General features: G+C 38.6%; 1 protein-coding gene across 1 annotated transcript in view; it reads left to right on the top strand.

Moving 5' to 3' along the window:
• Positions 1-21,207, top strand: part of LOC136881322 (malate dehydrogenase, cytoplasmic) — a 38,063-nt gene extending 16,856 nt beyond the window's left edge. Inside the window, exons 4-5 of the mRNA XM_067154136.2 lie at positions 1,089-1,313; positions 20,153-21,207. Coding sequence (XP_067010237.2) covers positions 1,089-1,313; positions 20,153-20,251 — 324 coding nt within the window. The 3' untranslated portion in view covers positions 20,252-21,207. The remainder of the gene's footprint in view (positions 1-1,088; positions 1,314-20,152) is intronic.
• The last annotated feature ends 2,333 nt before the right edge of the window (positions 21,208-23,540 follow it).

Here is a 23,540-nt window from a genome sequence, read left to right as displayed (position 1 = left end):
GGAGAGCAATATTCTGCAGTTGAGAAGACAAGGACAAGGGCTGAGGTTCGTAAGGTCAAAGCAGAAGCAGCCCAGGTGGTGCCACACAGATTATGGGTGATATTGTTCCGTGACTGGAGTTTATCTTTTGTCATCTTCAGATGTTCCTTGAAGGACAGTGTTCTGTCAAGGGTTCACTCCGAGGTATTTTGGGTGTTTGTTGTGAGGAAGTCTAGTGTTCTGGAATTTGACATTAAGTTCACGGTGGGCCAGTTTGTTGTTGAGATGGAAACATGAGACTTCAGTTTTACTCAAACTTGGCCTAAGTCTCCACTTACGAAAGTACTGATCTAAGGTGGCGAGATCAGCTGTCAGCGTATCTTCGGTGTTCTCCATAGATTTGCCCTGCGTTGCAAATACCCAATCACCAGTGTTCTTGTCTCCAGTTGTTTGGAATTCTTGATACAGTTCTTCGGTAGCTTCGCTCCGTCCAGGAATATATTCCTTTCGATAACCCCTAGGTATAACCTTCTTTGCTGTGCTTATTGCAGCACCTGTGAATCTCTCATAGTTGTCACTTGTTGGGGGATTCCATCCCAATACCTTATCAAGCTGTTCGATAAAGGCAGGCCAGGGAATCTGCAACATGGCTCTAAATGTGCGTAGGTCAGTGGTGATTGATTGAAGAGGCACCTGTTATTGTGTTTATCCCATTGTGTGTTCTTGTTCATGATCCTGTTGTACTATATAAATCTTGATTTTTCGTTGGGCTGAGTGGCTCAGACTGTTGAAGCCCTGGTCTTCTGACCCCAACTTGGCAGGTTCGACCCTGGCTCAGTCTGGTGGTATATGTAGGTGCTCAAATAAGTCGGCCTCGTGCCTGTAGATTTATTGACACATAAAATAACTCCTGTGGGAGTCAGTGGTTAGTGGGATGTAAAAGCATTAACATTATTAATCTTGATTTGCCACTTGTTTGTTCCCTTCCATTACTGATCAGAAATTCGATTGGGGTTGTAAAAATTCTTATGATCCTTCTGCAACCTGTTCTACACTCAGCAGTGTAATACGAGTACCTGTTGGTTAACTTCTTTGTACTTTGTCTGCAGACTGTTCAGAAGCGTGGTGCTGCCGTGATTGCTGCTCGTAAGATGTCGTCCGCCATGTCAGCTGCTAAGGCAGCAGCAGATCACATGCATGACATTTGGCACGGTACCAAGCCAGGCCAGTACGTGTCCATGGGAGTTATATCTGATGGATCGTATGATACACCAAAGGACATTATTTTCTCTTTCCCAGTTGTTATTGAGAACAAGCAGTGGAAAATTGTGAAGGTATGTAAAGCTGCTTAGAATACTTTTTACTTTTTAGTTTTTCTTAACAAGGTTGTATTATTATTTTCCAACTATCAGTATCTGCATAAGACTTTAGTGAACTTTGTAAATTTTATGAGTCAAGGAACATTTTGTAACATTTGACAAGTTTTGACAAGTTAGATATTTTGTATAAACTTTCTTTAGCTTTCTACGTAACTGTAGGTTGCCTAGATTTAGAAAGCTTACAATAAAGTTACAGATATGAAACAGATATTTTAAAAAGAACATGGAAAAAATAATTGAACAGTTACAACTAGAAATGTAACCTTAAAACAGCATTAATAGACAAAATTATGATTTGGAAATATGTTGAAGAGGTAACAGTTTCGGTAATGCTAGTGCTCAAAGCGGAATTGTAAGGGAACAAAAAGTTCCCGTATGAGAAATTTCCACATCACACAAAACAGTTTTTTTGCCTTTAAACACCAATTGCTACATGGTATAGTACACAGCATTTTTAAACATTATTTTAGATCTTGCCTGTTTCTGCCTATGCACGACACTCTGCTATCCAGATTGATTTATGTAGTACTGTAGTACACTGATTCATTAATTATTATTATTATTATTATTATTATTGTTGTTGTTGTTGTGCTTTATTATTACATACACAGTATGATACAGTATGACACTATATTACACTATCTCAAATCACTTATCTTTCTTCCACAGATCAAGCACAGAAACTTCCTTTCCTTTTTAGTCATGTTTTTCTGAATACAGTCCTGAGCTAAGTACATTAGTTCAAGAAGCGTGGAAGAGTTAGAATTATTACTCCAGTTCTGTTGTTCACGCAACATTGGTACCTTGGGTCACCACTTGTATCGCCAATGTGTATGCGTGGTATGACTCTTGTATGTTTATTTCTCGCGCGGTGCACATGAGGCTGCCAACCTCCCTACTTAGGAACTAAGTAGAGTGTGAACTTGTTTCTTCCTATGCGGACAGTATGCACCGCGGCCATAAATAAGAGCCTCTCGAAGGGAATGTTCTCATGACAGATTGGCGCATTCTATGTGGGCTAGTGGTGAAAAGATTAAATAGGCCTACCTTTTTGTTAGTGGTGAAAAGCGTAATCAGTTCAGAATGCCAGATAGTAACAAAGCCTACTAAATTGTTGTTGGTAGATAGCACCTCGAGATTGAAACAGTAGTGCATTTCATTTCACAAGTCCCCGCCAATAACTGTCCATTGTTGATTCAATACCTCAGTTATTCTGTTGATATGGCTGCGTGTGCTGGATGTCTTATTAATGTCGCTGGTTTTTCATCTGCTTTTGCTTCACTTACAGGCTATATTTACTTGTGCTTTTTTCTTGAGCGGGTTGGTAACTCTTTACTTCTGATCATTCATGGGAATGACGTCGCAGCGCATTTTACGTCAGCCAGTAGCAATACTAGTAGTCATTCCAGCAATGGAGAATGGTGTGGGCTACTCTTCGTTAGGTTATAGAAGTAAATTTATTTCTGTTGTGAGGTGGTGAGTCCGTAGATATGGCAATGAACACATCTCTTCTCTAAATGGAATTCCACATAAGTTTTGCACGTTTTCTACTTCATCATCTCCGTATAAAACTTGTGTGAATAGGTCTGGAATTTTATAGTTAGATGTAATGGCAAATTGCTTCAAGTCACAAATGCACTGTAGGGCCTGTTCTTGGGTTCAAATCATATTTTGATTTTCAACTGCTTGCTTGTCTTCTTCTTTCTCAGCATTTCTCAATGCTATAAGGGCTGTAGCTGATTCAAAATTGTGATATAAATTGTTCATCTCTTCGAATAAAGTTCTCTGCTTTGTATGGAATGTTAACGTTTTCAAGCACTTCATTCGTTCAATCTGTATTGTTACTCTCTCCAAACCCCGCTTTGATGAAGCACTTCATCACAGTTTATGCCTAAATTTGATTTACAGCAAGTGCAATCCAGTTCACTGCAATTAGAACTGACACAGATCTCGCCTCGGTGTAAAAGCTGTCAGCTGTTTCCATATGCGTGATCAAAGATTGCATTAAAAAACTCCTGTAGTATGATATAATTGTGAAAAGGCGTTCATATTTATTGGATGTAAGACACTTGTCCTACATGTGAACCAGAACAGTTTTATGTTTGACATTCTTATATTTGGGTGGCAGGTGGCATTGTCAAGGAAAAGAATAACCTTCCAGATTCCATTTTTGCATTTAATCTGTTCAACCGCTCATTCATTAAAGTAGCAGTCATCCAAGCACTGTTATTGCTTCGCCAAACAACTGGAAGGGTTTCGATTTTCAGATTCTTGAAACATCTCGGTTTTGCTGCCTTCCTGATCATGAGAGACTTTAGCAATGTTCCCTCCATATTCCCACACAGTAACACTGTCTTTCCTTAGAATTGTACACCCGATGCACTTTTGTCCTGTGATGGTGAGCGGCGTTGTTGGTAATAACTGAAAAAACAATCCTGTTTTGTCTACATTGAAAATGGTCCTACGTTCGTTTTCTGAAAACAAACCTAGCAGTGATGATTTCCAACCATCCAGTACACTTTCATTCACGTCCTTAGATTCCCCACAAACTTGATTCCAGACGATATTGTGGCTCTTCTTGAAACTGTTGAGCCAGCCTGTAGACGCTCTGAACTCATAATTTCCAAGAGATCTGGCTACAGCGAGAGCTTCACTTTGATGCATCAGACCCGATATGAGCACGTTTGTTTGATCAGGCAGAGTAAATCACCCCCATTTCCTTTTCATTTGACTATTCCCTTGAATCCACTCATTCATTGTTTTTAAGCTTTTTTGAGTTTTTCCACACTTGAACCAGAACATTATTTGCCATACTGAGTGTTTGTCCTTTTCCTTAGCATCAGTTATTTTAACATTTTCATTTAGCAACATTATGTAAGATTTATAAGATATAAAGTTCATTTTTGTTCAGTATTGAAGTGCAGTTATAAGATATAAAGTAACAAGATATAAATTGACCTTTTCAATACAATATATCAAGTAAATAATATTACATCAGTCTTGGGACTAGTTTCAGCCACTTAGTGGCCATCTTCAGCCAAATAAAAATTAAACAGATCATGTGATAAACAAACATATGTATACCAGTCAAAGACAATGTTGCAGAAATAATTATAACATTATAATACATATAATAACAAAATTATGGTTGTGATCTTCGTGTCATAATATGATTTCTTTAAGTTGACTTAGGACCTCGGACAAAGAAGTAAATCTCTATAGTAAAATGTACAGTATATCTAATATCTGATGTAGAACAAGCACTGACATGCTTCCCCATAATTTTGTTATTATATGTATTTTAATGTTATAATTATTGCTGCAACATTGTCTGGTATACATGTGTTTTAGTTATCACATAATCTGTATTAATTTTTATTTGGCTGAAGATGGCCACTAAGTGGCTGAAACTAGTCCCAAGACTGATGTAATATTATTTACTTGATATCTTGTATTGAAAAGGTGAACCTTCTTGTCAATTTATTTCTTATACGCAAGATTTAGTCATGATGTACTGTTCGTCTTCACTTTTTACAAATACAGTAGCCAGCTGTTTGGCTTTCCACCTGCTTCCCTGTCTTCTTTAACAATCTGTTCTGAAAATCTCGTTAGTCTTTTTGTCAACTTTCCTGTTCAGCTACTGTACCGGTTATCTTCGCATTACTGGCCTTTCTAGCATGGAAATTCCTGAAGTGTCCCAATGAAGTAATAGAACAGCAGATGCACTGATGGCAGGAATGTCTAAACAATGAAATTGATCATACCATCACCAGAAACGCATAAATATTGTACGTAAGACTAAATTGGTTCCAAATATTTTCCGCATTATACAAGTAGATTTTAAAGAAGTTTTTTATTATTCGTTTCCATTTCCACGTTGAGATTCTGCATTATACAAAGGTAAGAACATCAAAGTGCTGTAGGCTTTGCCGGGGCCAAGAAAAAATTCCATATTGGAAAAGTTTTCACTTTATTAAAGTTCTGCTTTGAGCAAGTTTTACTGTGCCTTCAAAATTTAGTCTTTGGAATTAAAGTAAATTTAATTTTGGTATCTCTGTTTGATGAGTTTTTACCTTGTACTTGTGTGCATGCGTGATTGTGTAGGAATTTCAAAATACAGGGCTCTTTGGTCAAAAAGGGCTGTTACATCCTTTCAAAGGACATCTCATTCAAGAAGTGGCGTCAAGTAGCAACAAAGGCCTTGCTATTGTTCCTGGTGACATGGCAGCACAACTCCACCTAATCAAAAGGATTGTTAGAAGATTAAAGACAGCATTCTCATGCTTTGAGAATGAATCCTTACTGGCTGCCTGATCTCTGTATCTCTGTACAGTCAAACATTCTTTAAGCGCTAGCAGCAGATATGGCTACATCATTGGCTTGCATAGTATATTTAACTAAGCAGGGATATTTTAGCTGTGAACAGGTCATCAAATGGTCTGGATCTTGCATAGCACTTCACTCGCATTGAATGGCCCCATCTCTGCAGGCTGGTTTTGCATCGTGGCACGCCCACTCTCATATGGTTCAAAATCCTCCACACTGTGTAGGCTCAATTGCTGCTGAGACCTAGTTCTTCTTTGACCTTGATGTTCTGAGGCTCAATTAATTTCTCCATATGATGAGACAGTATCATTTTGGTGCTGCAGCCAAAGCATACGTTCTAGATAGAAAATTCTTCCTAGATCTGAATCGCCAAGCTACAGGTTGCTGTGCATAAAGTGGATGATGGGGAATATCTTTTCTATTTCCTCCTCCAAATCAGCAGAATCTTCCCTCCTGATGTGAGGGCGGTGCTGTTTCACTCATTGAATATCATTTTTGTAAAGGAGTTGCAATCATTGCAGTTTCATCCACAGTGATATCAATCCGTTTCACATGTGCACAAGCACCCTGTACTGGTGTAGCATATTCTGCAGCAGATCTGCACACTGCCAAGACTGATGTTCTTAATATCTGGAGGTTGGTACTTCAGTTTCTGTTCATTAACTTCCTGTTTAGGAATTACTTTCACATTAATATTAGCACAATGCTGTTTAAAAGTCAGAGTACAGTTCAGTGTGGTAATAAGCAAGTTGGATGCATGGTTTGGGTCACATAGCTGTTAGCTTGCATTTAGAACCCCACTGTATCTGAAGATGGTTTTCTGTCGTTTCTCATCTTAAATAAGGTCACGGTCGCTTCTTTCCTAATCCTGTTCTTGTCATATTCCTTAGCCGCCATAAGACCTGTCTGTGTGGTGCAGCGCAAAACAAATGTTTTTTTTCAGTTCAGCATGATATCCAGATATTTTCGTGTTTGACAGTGTTGGAAATTCTCATCACAAGACTTAAAGTACTCTTCTGGTTACCTGAGTTTCAGTAGGTTTAAGCATTTCTGCATTTCCAATTCTGTGGATGGCTCAGAACATGACATGGAAATTGCACGTGTGAAAACAATTATGCTAATAATCTAAATAATAGGATCTAATGTCAAGATTTCATGCTCCAGTTATGCCTTGGCTAGAATTGAATTGGACTGGCTTATCTTAAAGAAGTTATCAAAAATGAAATTACGGAAATATGCCTGCCATTGGAACTAGAATAAAAATTCCCCCCCTCTGTGAATGGGCGATTTGGCTGTTCTACTACAGTGAATTGCCAATATAACGAACTCGTGGGGGTTTAGTAATTATTTTCATAGTAGTAAAATTTTGTTAACAGAAAATTGATTTAATCTGCTTAAAGTTGCATCTCTTACCTTAAAGTACTGTACGAGAGTCAATTTATACTGAATACACATATTGCCCCCATTATTCCCTGGAGAGCGAGAGTCCAAAGGGTGGCCCGTTCGCTGTCTGGCTTCGCTTACTTATTAAAGGCAGGAAAGATACAAGGGCTGGCGACAATGATAAGAAAAAATTTTTTAAACAAGAGGTTTTGACATTTATTTATAAACTAGCACTTGATAACACATTTTAACAAATTATAATAATTAAATCTTGATGGAAATTTGAAATCAAAATCTTCTCTGCCAGTTTCCTTAGATACAGCATTATTGTTCTCCAACCTTTCGAAGTTGAATTATACTGAAAACATAACAAACTGACGTTAGCCTACTTCTGGCTTAAAGAAACAGAATAAGAATTTATGTTGGGAGGACGTCGTCCTAATAATGTTGTAATTATTTACAGGTTGCAGAAACTTAAATCTCACTGACCTATCTGGCTCGTAAATGATCCTAAGTCATCCTAGGTTATTTAAATTATCAGGTTCATTAGTGATAATTTCTACTCTTTCAAAATGAAACTTGAAATTCTTCAAGTAAATGAAATAAATTATGGCATCATTACTTTACAAAACACTTCTCAGAAATATTTAATCATGTCATCCTACTCGTGGATAAGCTTAAATTACCTTATCTCATTCATCAAGCATGAGATCCATTTAACTATACTTTAAAAATTACTTGTAAGAAATATAAGTTAAACATGTCTCTATCAGACTTATTTTCATTAAATTATACTCTCATAATAATTATTTCCACGAAACTACCTTCAATATTTGACTAAACAACATGTGAAGTTAACTCTGAGCATCTGACGCCTTGAAAAATTTAACATTACAAACTTTACATAAAAGGGAATCTTTGTCCACACGATTGAAATAATCCACACTTATTCATTGGTGTCGGGTACCTTAATCTTGCCTCAACTTAATTTTAAAATAAAATTCACTAAAGGTTTAACTTCCAATAAATTAAATCAAATCGTCTCAAACAACGATGTCGATAACCTGGGCCCAACAGGATGAACACATGGCCAGGTCAAAACCACATTTCAGAAATATCACAAGTCAATGAAAATCACTGCAGCACACACTCAACATTCACACAAAGACACACGAATATTATTTACATTATTTACAGCAAATTCTAGACTTTGAATATTAGATTTTGATTTTTACCATCTGCACATGAAATCTCACTGACGGTATCGGTCAAAAAACCCATTTACGACTCTCTCAGAAGTGTGATAAAAATCTGAGTAATCACTTAGTCAGAGATGAAGTTTTCACAACGTTGGTCATAATAATATCAGTGGTTGATATTTGGAAGAATTGTCAACTACAACACGCATGTAATACAGGTCAAACATTAGCATCCGAATTCACGGTTCATGAGTCACGACTTTTATTATTACTTTAAATCTACTCATCAACACATGCTCCACATTTGAAGAAGTTATCTTTCACCAAACACATACTCTTCAAATACATTCAATAAATGAATTCAATAATTCAATAAATACAGTAAATGATCTGTCGGGATTCTGCCATGTTCCAGGCTTGTATTCTACTTAATTGAGCACATATTAACATCTTACAACAAGATCAAGCAATATTTAAAGTCATGACCCTTAATCTTTAGTTTAACCTGAGCTGGAATTATTATTACTATTATTATTATTATTATTATTATTATTATTATTATTATTATTATTAGTTGAAGATCCTGTCCACAGTTTTCCCCAGAAAGGCAAAATACCAGACCACCTGGCAATCACCGAACGCAGCTATAGGATAATTTCAAATCGATCATGTTGCAATCAGTGTAAAATGCAGGAAAGAGGTCATGAATGTCAGAGTTCTTAAAGGTTGGAATGTTGATTCTCACCATTTCTTCACACAAATAAAGACCAGATTACTGCCCAAATGAAAGATACCTTCTACCACAGTTCCATCAAGGATTGATCCCCAATTCCTGTCGGAGAATAAAGAACGTTTTTCAACTGACGTCTCGCAAAAACATATGAAAGACTGGAACCAACTGAAGTCCACCGTATGCGAAACGACCAATAACCTCGGACAACCTCGAAGGAAGAGACGACATAGATGGTGGAATACTGAATGCGATCTTGCAGTTGATGTGTGCGCCGCAGCGTGGACGAAGTGGTACTCGACTAAACGAAAGGAAGACTGGGAAAATTTCAGAATGATGCAGAAACTGTCGAGTAAGACCATCAGACGTGTGAAAAGATCTTACGATCGGTCAAGACTGGAGAAGTTAGATGAAGAATTCAAAATGTACAACACCAGAACTTTTATCGGGCCTTCAAAGAGGAACTCTCGTGTTATAAACCACAATGTCTTCACTTGAAGAATACAGATGGGGAGTTGGTCACCTGTTACTGCCGGAACGTGGAACTTTTGGCAAACTACTTTGAGCAGTTGCTCAATTGCGAAGAGTCCACGGAAACATTACCTGTTGAAGATCCTCCAGAGATACACCTCCCATCTAACTCACCAACAATGCAGCAAGTTGCTAATGCCATCGGACATCTTAAGAACTGCAAGGCACCCGGGGAAGATGGCATCATTGCGGAAGCTCTAAAAGCAGGTGGAAATACGATCACAGAGGACATACACCAAATCTTGATCGACTGCTGGGAGACTGGCAGGATCCCTGATGACTGGAAATCAGCTATCATACACCCTTTACATAAAAAAGGTGACCGCAGTGATGTCAAAAACTACCGAGGAATATCTCTGCTGTCAGTAGCATACAAAGTGCTGTCAAGGATTTTACTGGACAATGTAGAAAGCCAATGTGATCGAACGATTGGTGAATATCAAGGAGGATTTCGGCAGGGACGGTCCTGTACCGAGCAGATCTTCAACCTTAAAACCATTCGCCAACTAAAAGAAGTAAGGAGTATGAACATCGCTGTGGTTTTCGTCTACTTTAAAAAAGCTTATGATTCCATCGACCGCCAGACACACTTCTCCGTACTGCAAGAACGAGGTGTTGATTACAACACACGCAGCCTTATCCAACAGACTCTTACGGATACAACATCTAAGGTGAAGTTCAGGGGAGAACTATCTCGGAGTTTCAAGATAAAAACTGGAGTACGACAGGGTGATGGCCTCTCACCCATTCTGTTTAACCTAGTGCTTGATAAAGTCATCAAGAACTGGGAATGTACACTGAGGAATCTAGAAATCAAACCAGTTGCCATTGGAGCCGGGACCCGTAAGATTGAGATCAGGTGCCTAGCATTCGCAGATGACATTGCAATCCTAACCAACAACTCTAAGGATGCTGTCATTGCTATCGAAGCCCTGCACGAGATATCGGTGAAGGCAGGATTACACATATCGCACGACAAAACTAAGTACTTTGAGACTCGGCATCCCGGAAACCCCCCTTTGATGACCATACATGGAACGATTGAGAGAGTCAATCGCTTCCGCTATCTTGGTGAATGGGTCCACCCCAATGGTAGAGACAGTACATCCATCCTAGAAAGGTGTAACAAACTCAATGCAGCGTACCAACTATCCAACAACCATTATAATAAGAGGTGCATTTCGAAAAATGCTAAGATCTGTCATTACAAAACTGTTGTCAGACCACAGTTTTTGTACGCCTCAGAGACCCTCCTGGTGAACAAAAAAAGGCACCATGGATGATCTAGAGAAAGCCGAAAGACGTATCCTCAGGAAAATTCATGGACCGAGATTGCTTCCAGATGGAACCTACAGCCTTAAATCGAACTCTGAGCTTATCGACAGAATCAGCCAATACCAGCATGCGACGTAGGAGGCTTAAGTTCTATGGACACCTACAACGAATGGACAGCAACAGGCTTACGAAGATGATCTTCTCTTTGGTTAAAAGCTACAAGACTGGAAGCTTGTGGCTTAATGAAGTACAGAAGGACTTGGATTCGGCTGGGATTTCAAACATTGATATAGAAGATCGTTCCAAATTTTGTGCTATGGTACAGTCTTGGACCCCACCACCTAGAGTTCCTAGAAGTCGGAAGCCCCTTTCACAGGAGAGAAAGGAGAAGTTATCAGCGGGACTCAAGAGATATTGAACAAAGGAGAGCATCGAGGAAGAACTAGTCATCAGCGGTCCTTAGTGGGCTTAAATCAGTAATAATAATTATTATTAGACGTACTGGATATTAATTTCATGTAAATCTGAGTTTGACAATAAACCAGATTGCACTAACATGTGTGAAATCCCACAAGATAAATAAGAAGAAATTTTACATTGAAATCTGTTAAGAGAATTTTGATTTCTATCCTGTTATGTGTTTGTAGTGGTTGGTATCATGACAGCCCTTCCTTAAGTTTTGTTTAAAAAAGATTACAGTCGCGAAGTGCGCAAGGTGAATGGTTTTCTTTTTGGTCTATTGGAAGTTTTTTTTTTTACAAAAAGGTGTTAGAAAAAGATTTGTGCAATAAATTATTTCCTTGTAGATTAAGCTCCAAATTTGTTATTACGGAACATTTTCAGGTGACCGTGACAGGACAAAGTTAAGATGGAGGGGCTTAAACAGTATAATAAGGAAAGATCACAATTACGTAGACTATTTACGAGAGCACATGGCGAGTTTCAAACAAAAATATCTGAAGCAGTCGTAGATGCGGAAGGAATGTTGACATACTTCCATATTTTAGAAGATAAGGCAATGCGGATGTTATCTTTGGATGAAAAGGTTCAAGCACTTAGGGGTGTCGAAGAAACGATGGAAGAAGACGACGACGCCAAGAAATTCGACATGGCAGAAACGTACCGGGAGAAGTTGCTACAAACTAAGGTTAGGTTCGAAAATAATTTTCAAGTGATTTTATCTGTTGGTGGAGGTGAAGCCTTAGTGAGTGAGATCGAGACGACGAAGAAAAGGAATTTCAGTTTACCCAAGCTACAGCTTAAACAGTTAGATGGAGATATAAAAAAACTGGATTGGTTTTTGGGGACAGTTTAAGAAAATAAACGACGATGGTGATATCGACCCAGAAGACAAATTTCAGTATCTTCTACTGTTCCAGGTTCCGTGGCCAGGGAGCTAGTTGAGTTTCCCTCCGTCCGGAGTGAACTATCAAAAGGCAGTAGATCACCTGAAATCTAGGTATACCAGGGAAGAATTACTTGTAGAAATATATGTCCGAGAACTTCTAAATCTTGTTCTGCTTCAAGCTACCGAAGGTAGTAGCCTTAGTATTGGAAGCCTCTATGATAAATTAGAAACACAATTGAGAGCTTTGGAATCTTTAGGAGTCACTAGTAATAAGTGTGCAGCAATGCTGTATCCTCTGGAGTCTGCATTACCAGAAGAGGTTATGAAGGCATGGGAGAGAGTTTGTGTATCTCATATATCAGAAAATGATCACGATCATCACCTAGGCAAGTTGTTACTGTTTATAAAACAAGAAGTGGAGAGCGAAGAACGTTTGCCACTTGCTCGCTCTAGTTTTATTGTGAAAAGGGAGGACAAGTTATGCAAGCCAAGTAAACAAGAAAGACTTCCCACTGCTGCTGCTTTGTACTCGGGTGAGGGTCAGAAAACTGAAACAGGTTGTATCTGGTGTGACAAGAGTTCCCATAGATCTGCTGATTGTTTTAAAGTGAGGAATCTCCAGAATGGAGAGAACGACATTTTGAAGAAAAGGGGTGCTTGCTTTCGTTGTTTAAGGAAGAGGCATAACTCGAGCAAATGTAAAGCATTTGTGAAGTGTATGATTTGCTTAAAAAGGGATCATTGTGCTATCTTATGTCTTGATTTAGTTACTAAGAAAGAGGAGAGGGAAATTCAAAGAGAAAGAATAATCAAAATAATCAAAACACTGGGACTTTAACTGCCCATCGAAATGCAGAGACACTATTACAAACTCTTGTTGTGAAAGTTTCTGGTAGTGAAGGACCTGTCAAGCTTGCACAAATTTTATTAGATTCTGGGTCATAAATGTCTTGCATAACCAAAGAAAGTGCTAGGAAGTTAGGACTACAAAAACTGGGAAAGGAAGTGAGTCTCATTGTTTGTTTGGGGGTGTAGAAACTAGCAAAGAGACCCATAATGTTTATGATGTAACACTACCAGCACTAAAAGGGGATTTCAAATGCACAGTCTCGGTACTTGATAAGAAGAAAATATGTGGTTATGTTCCAAGGTTAGAAACTCAACATGTTTATCCTGTTCTTGCAACTAGGAACATTCAGTTAACAGATGTTGGGGTCAATGTTCCAGAGGTGCATTTGTTGCTTGGAGCAGATGTTTTGAGGAAGCTGCTTACAGGAGTTCTGGTTAAGCTGGATGAAAATATGTATGCACTGGAAACCAGGTTAGGTTGGACAGTGATGGGTCAGCGAGATCTGGCTAAGGGCAATCAGTCACTAGTCATTCTCACCTGTGGTAAAGCAATGGATATATCAGACTTGTGGAAGTTAGAAACCATTGACATAAAGAACCCTGCAGAGTCTCAGTCAAAAAAAAAAAAAGATGGAAGAGGAAGTCGTGAAACACTTCAATGAAACTGTAAGGGTGAATGAAGAAGGGAGATACGAGGTTAGTCTCCCCTAGAAGGATGGCCATTCAGAATTGTTGGATAACAGGAAGTTAGCTGAGAAGAGGTTGGAAGATTGATAAACTTGGACAAGGTTAAAGATTATGATGATGTGCTTCAGGAGTGGATAGAATGTGGAATCGTGAAGACTGTAAATGAGAATGATGAGACGTCAGGCCACTATTTACCACACAGAGCAGTAATTAAGGAATCAAGTTTAACTACTAAAATTAGGCCTGTGTTTGATGCCTCGGCAAAGGACAGACATGGCAATTCGCTTAATAAATGCTTGGAGAAAGGACCAAATTTAATCGAGATTATTCCCAAACTTTTGTTGCAGTTTTGAAAGCATGCCATAGGGGTCACAGCTGATATTAAAAAGGCGTTCCTGCAGATAAGCCTCTATGAGGATGACAGGGATTTTCAAAGATTTCTTTGGTGGAAAGATTATTTCAAAGGCGAGATCATCACATTGCGACATTGCAGAGTAGTGTTTGGGGTTATGTGTAGCCCATTCCTATTAGGAGCAACGATATCGCATCACCTGAGTAAAGTTTCAGCTGAAGATCTGAAAATGGCCAAGAAGCTGCAGAATTCTTTCTATGTGGACAATTGTGTCACTAGCTGTGAAACCAAAGAACAGTTGAGCGAGTTCATTGAAAAATCTACTAAAATTATGAGTTCAGCAAATTTTGAATTAAGAGGGTGGATAAGCAGTTCACCAGAAAAATCTGTCAGAAAACATTGTTTCAATACTTGTTCGTATGTGAAATGCTCAGTCAGATGAGATGTTCTGTATCATTAATACAGTTGAGCTAAACACACTTTCAACTTCTAAGAGAATCTTACTGTCAATTGTACAACGTATTTTTGATCCACTTGGTTTTTTGTGTCCGGTAACATTAATCCCTAAATTACTGATGCAGGAGGCCAGGAGAGAAAAAATGTGGATGGTACGAGGAATTACCACAACAAATAACAAACAAATTCCATTCTTGGGTGAAACACTTACCTTTGTTGAAACAATGCAGGATTCCAAGAAGACTTGTACCATGGGAATTTGATAGGGGATTAACCATTCATGTGTTTGCTGATGCCAGCAAGTTGTCATATGCTACATGGATATTCCTAAGGGCAGAAAAGGACTCTATTGTGTCATTACAGTTGGTCCAAGCTAAAGCTAGGGTTGCACCTTTAGGACCAATAACTATACCCCGCCTAGAATTGTTAGCTGCGGTCATAGCCACTCGGTTATGCACACAAGTGAAAAGGGCATTAAACCTGCAAGACTGTAAAACTTACTTTTGGAGTGACTACAGTGGTGCTCACCTGGTTCAAGACAAAAGGAAACTGGAGTGTATTCGTAGGAAATCGTTGTGAGGAATTACGCAAGTTCAGTACCCGAAGCATTGGCTTCATGTTCCAGGGTTTTTAAACCCTGCTGACCTACTATCCAGAGGCATGAGCGCAAAGTTTGTGGTAGAAAGTTAGTGGTGGGAAGGTCCAACATGGCTCAAGGATGACGCTGAATGATGGCCTAAATTGGACATTGTGGCTCCTGAGGATGAAGTCAACAAGGAGAAGAGAAAGATTCTTGTAACGAATGCAGTATTTGATAAGGAAGAGTTTACATCGATACTGTGCTATTTTTCTAGTTACCATAGAACGTTACGCATGATTGGCTGGGCACTGAGATTTGTCTACAACATACGACACTGAGATGCCAAAAGGAAGGGAGAACTATCTGTAGAAGAAGTAGTTGAGTCAAAAAAGTGTCTGATAAGATGTGTTCAAACAGAGAACAGAGAGATCATAGAGCAAAAGATGAAAAGGAAAACTCAGATTTTTTTAAGATAGTCAGGGAATTCTAAGGCTACAAACAAAGCCTACGGTGATTATAAAGAAAACTTCAAGTACCCCATTGTGCTGCCTTCAGATAACATCGTCGTTGAGAGAATGGTGATAGAAAAACATTGCCTGTCTAAGCACATGGCACTTCAAACTTTATTAACAACGCTTAGAGAAGACTTCTGGATCATAGGAGGAAGAAAGTTGGTTAGGCGAATCATAATGAGCTGTGTCAGATGTAAGAGGTATCGGTCCAGGTCAATGGAGACTGTCTACCCCACTTCCCAAGGAGCGAGTTAACTGCACCCACAGTATTTCAAGTCACTTGGGTAGATCTTGCTGGACCATTGTATCTGAAGACTAGAGAGAAGGCGTGGCTTATGTTATTTACCTGCGCTGTCTTTTGAGCAGTTCATATTGAGCTTGTCAGGTCTCTGTCAACAAATGCATTCCTACAAGCCCTACGAAGATTCATTGCTCGCAGGGGCAGGGTGTTGGTTATCTACTCCAACAATAGCACAGACTTCACAGGGGCTAACCACGCTTTGCAAGGGTTAAACTGGGAAGAAATAGTTTCCAATTGTGTCTTAGAAAGAATAACTTGGAAATTCAACCCTCCCACTGCTGAATGGTGAGGAGGGTGGTGGGAAAGTCTTATTGGAATGGTGAAAGAACTGCTTCGTCGTAATTTGGGCAAGGCTTCGGTTACTTGCGAAGAGTTAAGCACGATACTGTGTGACTGTGAAGCTATTATAAATTCATGGCCATTGACATATGTATCAGATGAGTTGCACGATCTGAAACCACTGAAACCAGCTGATTTTCTCCATGAGATACCCAGTACTGATGTGCCAGATTTGGATGCCATCGACAGAAAAGGAATAGAATTAAGATGGCGTTATCTACAGAAACTGTGGGAAGATCTTCGGCAGAGGTTCTGCAAAGAATACCTGGCTCTTCTTATTCAACAGGGAGGTAGGACATCCAACAAAGTGAATGTTGGAGACGTTGTGCTGATCGGAGCTGATGACATCAAACGAGTCGATTGGCCACTAGGTGTCGTCCAGGAGGTGTACCCTGGTAAGGATGGCGTCGTCAGGGTTGTCAAACTGAGAACGGCTTTATCCCTTAGAAGTCACCTCTTCAGATGAATCTGCAGTAGTACAGAGCAATCGGCCAGATTCTATCCTGGAGATACAGCCAGAGAGGGCTTCGCACGGATCATCTGATGCAGTTGCAAATCCACAAGTGAAGTCTACAAGAAGTGGTAGAATAGTGAAAACACCAAAACGCTTGGACTTATAAATATTCCAGAAGAGACAGACATTGTGTGAAAAACCAGTGTCAAATGAAAGATTGTAATGTTTTATTGTAGAATGCTGTCTATTTTCATTGTGTTGCAATTTTATCTGTGGATTAGTGTAAAAGAAAATTGCAAGGTGGGGAGGATGTTAAGAGAATTTTGATTTCTATCCTGTTATGTGTTTGTAGTGGTTGGTATCATGACAGCCCTCCCTTAAGTTTTGTTTCAAAAATGACAGTTGTGAAGAGCGCAAGGTGAATGTTTTTTTTTTGGTCTATTGGAAGTTTTATTTTTTTTTAAAGGTGTTAGAGAAAGATTTCTGTGTAATAAATTATTTCCTTATAGATTAAGCTCCAAATTTATTATTACGGAACATTTTCCGACGTAACAAATATGCCGTAAATCTGTCCCACATGGCTTCCACGTTTGAAAATAATTTCAAAGTTAAATTATCATTTACCAACGAGGACAATGATTTTTAAATAACACTGGACTATTAGTTGGGACATTTAGGGTAATAGCAGAAGACACAGTCTAGCTACTCTAATAGAATCCAATAATTCACTCATACACAACATGACAACTCTACCATTACCCATGTGAAAGAAGAATGAAAATATCAGCTAATTATGCAAATCTAATAGAAATACTACCACTAATGAATAAGTAAGCATTATTTCTACAAAGATGAACAGGTAAAACATAAGTTGGTACTTAAATGTATGATGAAACTGGATTTCCACCGATGATCTGGAAATACTCGATCACATGTTGCTGGTCATCCGCTTCCGTCGTTATCTCCCCATGTTAGATGTTGCCTACATTTTAGTTCACCATCACAGCAGCGAAGTCCAGACCAGAAATAATGTACCAGTAGGTTTCCTCTTCAAGTAGTTAAAACATCTTGATGAAATTTCAATGAACACGTTGCGGTCCTCTTCTTTCTTCTGGTACGGTGAAGGCTGAAACTGACACAAATTTTTAGTAGATATTCCACACACAACACGTCGAAGAACAGTACGTACCTTAGCCCTCGAAAATCTGCTAGACATGTTGACTGTTATACTGCAGGAGTGTAGTAGAATTATACTGTCGCAGAATTGAAGTATTACAGAGTTCAATTATCAAAGTGACATAGTGCCTGCATCATAGAAATCCAAATAGAAGAATGTAAGAGTGTAAGATTATAAGAGTAACATAGTGCCGGCGTCATAGAAATCAGATCGTAAGAGTGTATGCAAGAGAGCGTTGTTTTTTTTTTTTTTGAAAACTTGAGTATATAAGCGTTCCTCAAGGTGGGTGTGTCTCCATATCATCTCGTAATTGGCCGTTGTCTTACACCTGATAAGTTACTAGAATTCTCAAAAGTACTCTTACTAGAATATTCAACATGCGCAATGCACCTTGCGTTGGCCTTGAGAGTTCCCACTAGGTCAGCAGACTGGTCAATTGAAAAATCAGTACTTTGCTCTCGGCTGGTTAAAAACTGGTTCCGTGCATGCGAACACATCTTCGTAACACAGGACTGGAAATATTTCACCCGTACTAATGAAATAATAGCCCCTTATTTAAACACACAATCAAATGTTTATTGTAGGCCAAATTTGAAGGGGACAATATAGATATCCATTTTATACTGAAACTTCAATAAAAATCAGTACCAAATTGTTAATTATGCATATTCATATTAAGCATATTTTTCTTTGAACATTTTTCATTCAATATGCCCTTTTTTAGGACCAAAAAGTTAGTTTTATGTAGCAAAATGTATGTTAAACCAAGGTTATATAGGTTAGGTGGTATATTTACAGCTGTCTTGTCAGATCACATTCTTGAATGATGAAATCTATTTCTCAAAATATTACAAGATTGAATTCTGAATTGATAACTCAAATAATTAGCTGAGTTTAAGAATACATACAAGTGTTTTTAAGAGTTTTGACTTCATTTTTAGTAAAGTCTGTAATTTTCTTGTGTGTTAATTGCTGGCACACAAATAAACATGTTGCTTTACCAATGAAATACAAACAATAAACGTGTGATGCAATGTGAATAAATGAAATCGTAACGTTCATTGGTTGATTGAAAACTTTGCGCTCCTCCACAGCCAACAGCATGACATCTTGTGATGGAAGATGCACAAAGTTTGTTACTTTCAAATTGATAATCCTGTTCACCAGTCATGTACGTGTATCAAAGATGAATACCATATACAGAGTGTTTCAGAAATACACTGCATAATTTTGGGGTTAGGTTCCTCAAATATAGAGAAGGGAAAAGGTGTACATAAACTAGGTCTGGAAATGCGTACTTTCAGAGATATCAGAACCTGTCATGAGCTAGAACCCCAGGTGTTGAGGGCTACATTTCATGTATTGATATTCTCTGGTCATTTCTGTACATAGCTGTTCAAAATACCCACCTCCTGGAGTTCGGCATGGTTGTGCTTGTCGCATGGTATTACGAGCATGCTCTAATATCCTCGGTGCTGTAGGTATTGTTTGAAAGGACCTCAGAATTCTGCAGTTATACCGGGAAGTGGTGCTTCATTCTCGGAAACCAAGAAAGTATGCTCTTCTGGACCTATGTTTATATACATTTTTTCCTTCTCTGTATTATGCCACATTTTTGAAACACCCTGTAGTGTGAATAATGAAGTTAACTTGTATATAAGATGTTAGGCCCCTTTAAACAACAAGCATCATCATCAAAATATTAATTTGTTGTACTGAAAGTTCAGAATGTGTTAAAATGAAATGTTTTAACACACATTAAATTGGGATAAGGTAAGGGGCTAAAAGTCCAGCTCCATGGCTAAATGGTTAGCATGCTGGCCTTTGGTTACAGGGGTCCCGGGTTCGATTCCTGGCAGGGTCGGAAATTTCAACCATCAATGGTTAATTTCGCTGGCACAGGGGCTGAGTGTATATGTCGTCTTGATAATAATTTCATCCTCCTCACGACGCGCGGATCGCCTACGGGCGTCAAATCAAAAGACCTCCACCTGGCGAGCCGAACATGTCCTCAGACACTCCTGGCACTGAAAGCCATGCGCCATTTTATTCAGGGGCTTAATAATAATTTCACAATTTTGAATATTTTGTTAGGTATACAGGCGTTCATACAGCAACATTTTACTGTAGATGGGAGACATATTCTACCCTTTGAGTTAATGTGGTTGATGTTCTGCTCTTTTACCTTAAATAATGACCAGAATTGTGTGTTTCCTTTCCTTATGTTATGATTAATTTAAGCAGTGCTAAGTTATGACTTACGACCATAATTTGTTCAATATTTTGATCCTGCAGGGCTTGCCAATAAGCGCCTTCGCCCGTGAGAAGCTGGACATCACCGGAAAGGAACTGCTGGAGGAGCGTGAGGAAGCCATGGCAGTCTGTGAGAATTGACTAGTGGCGCCCCGAACCGTGCTTCGTTGCAATATTTAGTAATTGTATGGAACACAAGTAGTGTTTATATTTCAACGGGCAGCACGGTTTAGGGCACCTCGGATTTTGTGCAATAATTGCTAATACTCAAGAGAAACCCCGTCCTGAGGGAAAACTTACATCACTGTTTGCATGCAAGATGAGTTGTTTCAAGTTGGATTCGGTGAAGGGAAACCATTGTGTGTGTACATTATTGTATATACCTCATTATATTAATTATATTGCATTGTTATATTTGGCATCAGGGTATCCAGCATCTTTGAAATCTGGTATATTCATGTTCTGGTGTGGGTTTTTTTTTTATCATCTTGTGTTATGCTCTTATGTATTGTACATTATCAGTGTTGTATCTGACAGTGGAAGAATTACTGAGAACATTCACAAAGTAAAACACCAGACCTCAAGAAAAGGAGCAAAAAATTAATGTGAAAGCAGAAGTACATAAATTCTGAAAAATTCTCTAGATTCTCTATAAATTGCCTGGAAATGTACTGTTTATCACGCAGCAGTGTCTTGGAAATTCCTAGAATTATCTCTAAAGTTGTTCACTTAATCACTGGATATCCTCTTACTGCACTTCCTTTACATTCCTGCAGAGCAAGAGTCTGGAATGCTAATACGATGGGTGCAATTGTTTTGGGGAGGTGCTGTTGAACTGTGTTGTCATATGAAATATTATATGGGCAAATTTACATAAAATGCATTTTATATTATTGTTGTATATTTCAGGGACCTGATTGCTTGTTAGTTCATAGTAAGAAGCAAGGAAACACATTAACCAGTAAAAATGATCACGACCGATATCATTTTCACGAGCTTGCTCAATATTTTCAGAAAATTGTTTTGACACTTTGTATCGCTGTTGTTGCCCATAGAAATGTTCAATAATCTGGGAATTAAATATTGTTGTTCATAAAGTAGTTTTTTTTATGCTGTGTCCATAAACCTTTTTCCTAAACTGTCATATTCCTCTGAATATAAGAAAGTCATTCCTTCTAAAGTCCTAACTGAAAAGCATATGTAGTAAAATGACACAGTAATGAATGTCAGCATAACAAAATATTCAGAATTGCAAACTTACTTTGAGGTCCTTTCTCTTTTGCCTGCTTCATGTGTGTTAAAACATTTCAATGAATTTCAAACTTACAGTAAAAAGAATTAAAATTTTGCCAATTTTTTTTTTCAAAATATAATTTAAATTCATCTTGATCTATAATATAAATCATTTTCTTGTTACGTTATTTTATTACTCAAAAAATATGGAGCCACTTTGCAAACATGTAAATGATTGATTGAGCAGGATATTTATTTGAAAGTAACCAATAAGCTTTGTGCAACTTCCATTGGTCACTCTATTGACTGTGTAGGAATGCAAAATTTACAATCGATAAAGGAACATCACTATTATGTATCTCTACCTTACTATTTAGTTTATTCACGTTCCATGACCCATTCACTGTTTGTCGTTAATTTGTAAAGAAATGTGTTTATTAGTGTGCCTATTAACTTTATACCATCACGTATATGAATAAAAAGAAGCAACAGTAGCTTTCTTTAAAAGAAAAACTTGAAATATGGAGGTGGAGAAAGGAGGAAAGAAATGGGAAATAGCAAAGAAGTACGCATTAGCCCTTCAACACTATCTACTTTTCTATCAAAGAAAAGTAAGATAGACCAGAATATTGATGCCGATGCTCTTGGCCCACAGCTGAAAGGTGACAGCAGACTACAAGGAGATAGACAAAGCTATTTACATGTGATTTGTTTAAATGTTTCCAAAAACATCCCTATGAATGTCCTATTTTTATTGCATGCATCCTTCGCATGTTCACTTGGGTTGCCATAATTCCTGGAGAGTACTGGCTGGTTTCATAGGTTCCGGGAATGATACGGGATTTCCCTCAAGATGGTGAAGCTAATAATACTCCAAAGGAAGTTGTATCTTCATGGCAGTTGGAGGCAACGAGATACCTTAAAAGAATATTCTTCGGTAGACATTTATAACTCGCAAAAGACTGCTTTATTCTATGAATTAATCTAAACAAAACCCTTTAATTCAAGGGAAATAAGTCTTTTGGGGGCTAAAGTTCAAAAGAAACAGATAATTGCTCTTTTGTGCTCCAACTCCACAGGGACATGGTCAAACGGAAGCCTCTCATAATTGGGATATTGGGGAAGCAAAGATGCTTCAAGGGGTGCTACATCTGCCGTGTAAATATACATGCACAATACCAAAACATGGATGACATCCATGATATCGAAGAGTGAATGTTTTACCTGGAAAATCGGATGAAGGCTGAAAAGAGTAGAATTGTTCTAATCATAGACAGTATTGCTCCTCACATTGTTTAGTGGTACAATGTAAAATTTGATATGCTGAAAAATTACAGAAAATGTCTTGTAATGAGAGAGTGTGTCAGATTTGCCTCACCATTTGAAGCATGTGAAAGTTTTATTCTGACCTCCCGCAAGTACTACCTCAATTCTGCAACCGCTGGATCAGCGGATAATTCATGCAGTAAAGCGGCATTTGAGGTCTGTGGTCCAATATATGCTGTGTAATATTGTCTCTGAGCAGGACATTGATGTCAATTTATTGGAAGCAATGCAGATGTTCAGAGCTCTATGGAGAACACTGAAAGAAGAAATCACAAACTGCTTTAGAAAACTGGAGTAGTTTATGCAGAAGACATCACTGATGGCTTAGAAACAGAGGAGAACTGGAAGCGTTAGTGTGATAAGTTGGATGTACAAACAAGTATGAATCTTACTGATGTCAGTGTGGACTGTGATGTGATAGTGCAAAAATAATTCATTGATGAAATTGTGGTAGACATTATGAGCGATACATGAACGCCCTTAAGGGCGTTCTCCCACTTCTCCTACGAATGGGGTCTCGACCTCCACCCGAAGGGTCTGTGTCTGCGCCAGCAGATTTTTTTCCTGGAATACCTGCACGCTCTCCTCGTAGGAAGAAACCCTGTCCCCGGAATATGTCGAAGTTCAAGGCGTGCACCACCTCGTCACCAGACAAGGTGATGCACATGGAGCACTTATCTCCATCTTTGGATGGGGATGTGAGTGTAGGTTAAGTAGCATCTCACTGCTTCTAACCTAAACATCAGAAGTCCGCACCCACGCTATGGCACTGTTACAATGGAATTGTAACGGTTATGATAGGCATCTTGCTGAGCTGTGCCAGCTCCTTAGTGAGTATTCAGTGAGTGTAGTCTGCATTCAGGAAACAAAT

The sequence above is a fragment of the Anabrus simplex genome, chromosome 9 (assembly GCF_040414725.1).
Source record: "Anabrus simplex isolate iqAnaSimp1 chromosome 9, ASM4041472v1, whole genome shotgun sequence".
Taxonomy (NCBI): domain Eukaryota; kingdom Metazoa; phylum Arthropoda; class Insecta; order Orthoptera; family Tettigoniidae; genus Anabrus; species Anabrus simplex.
Note: the sequence above shows the minus strand (reverse complement) of the source record. Positions and strands in the feature narration are given on the sequence as shown.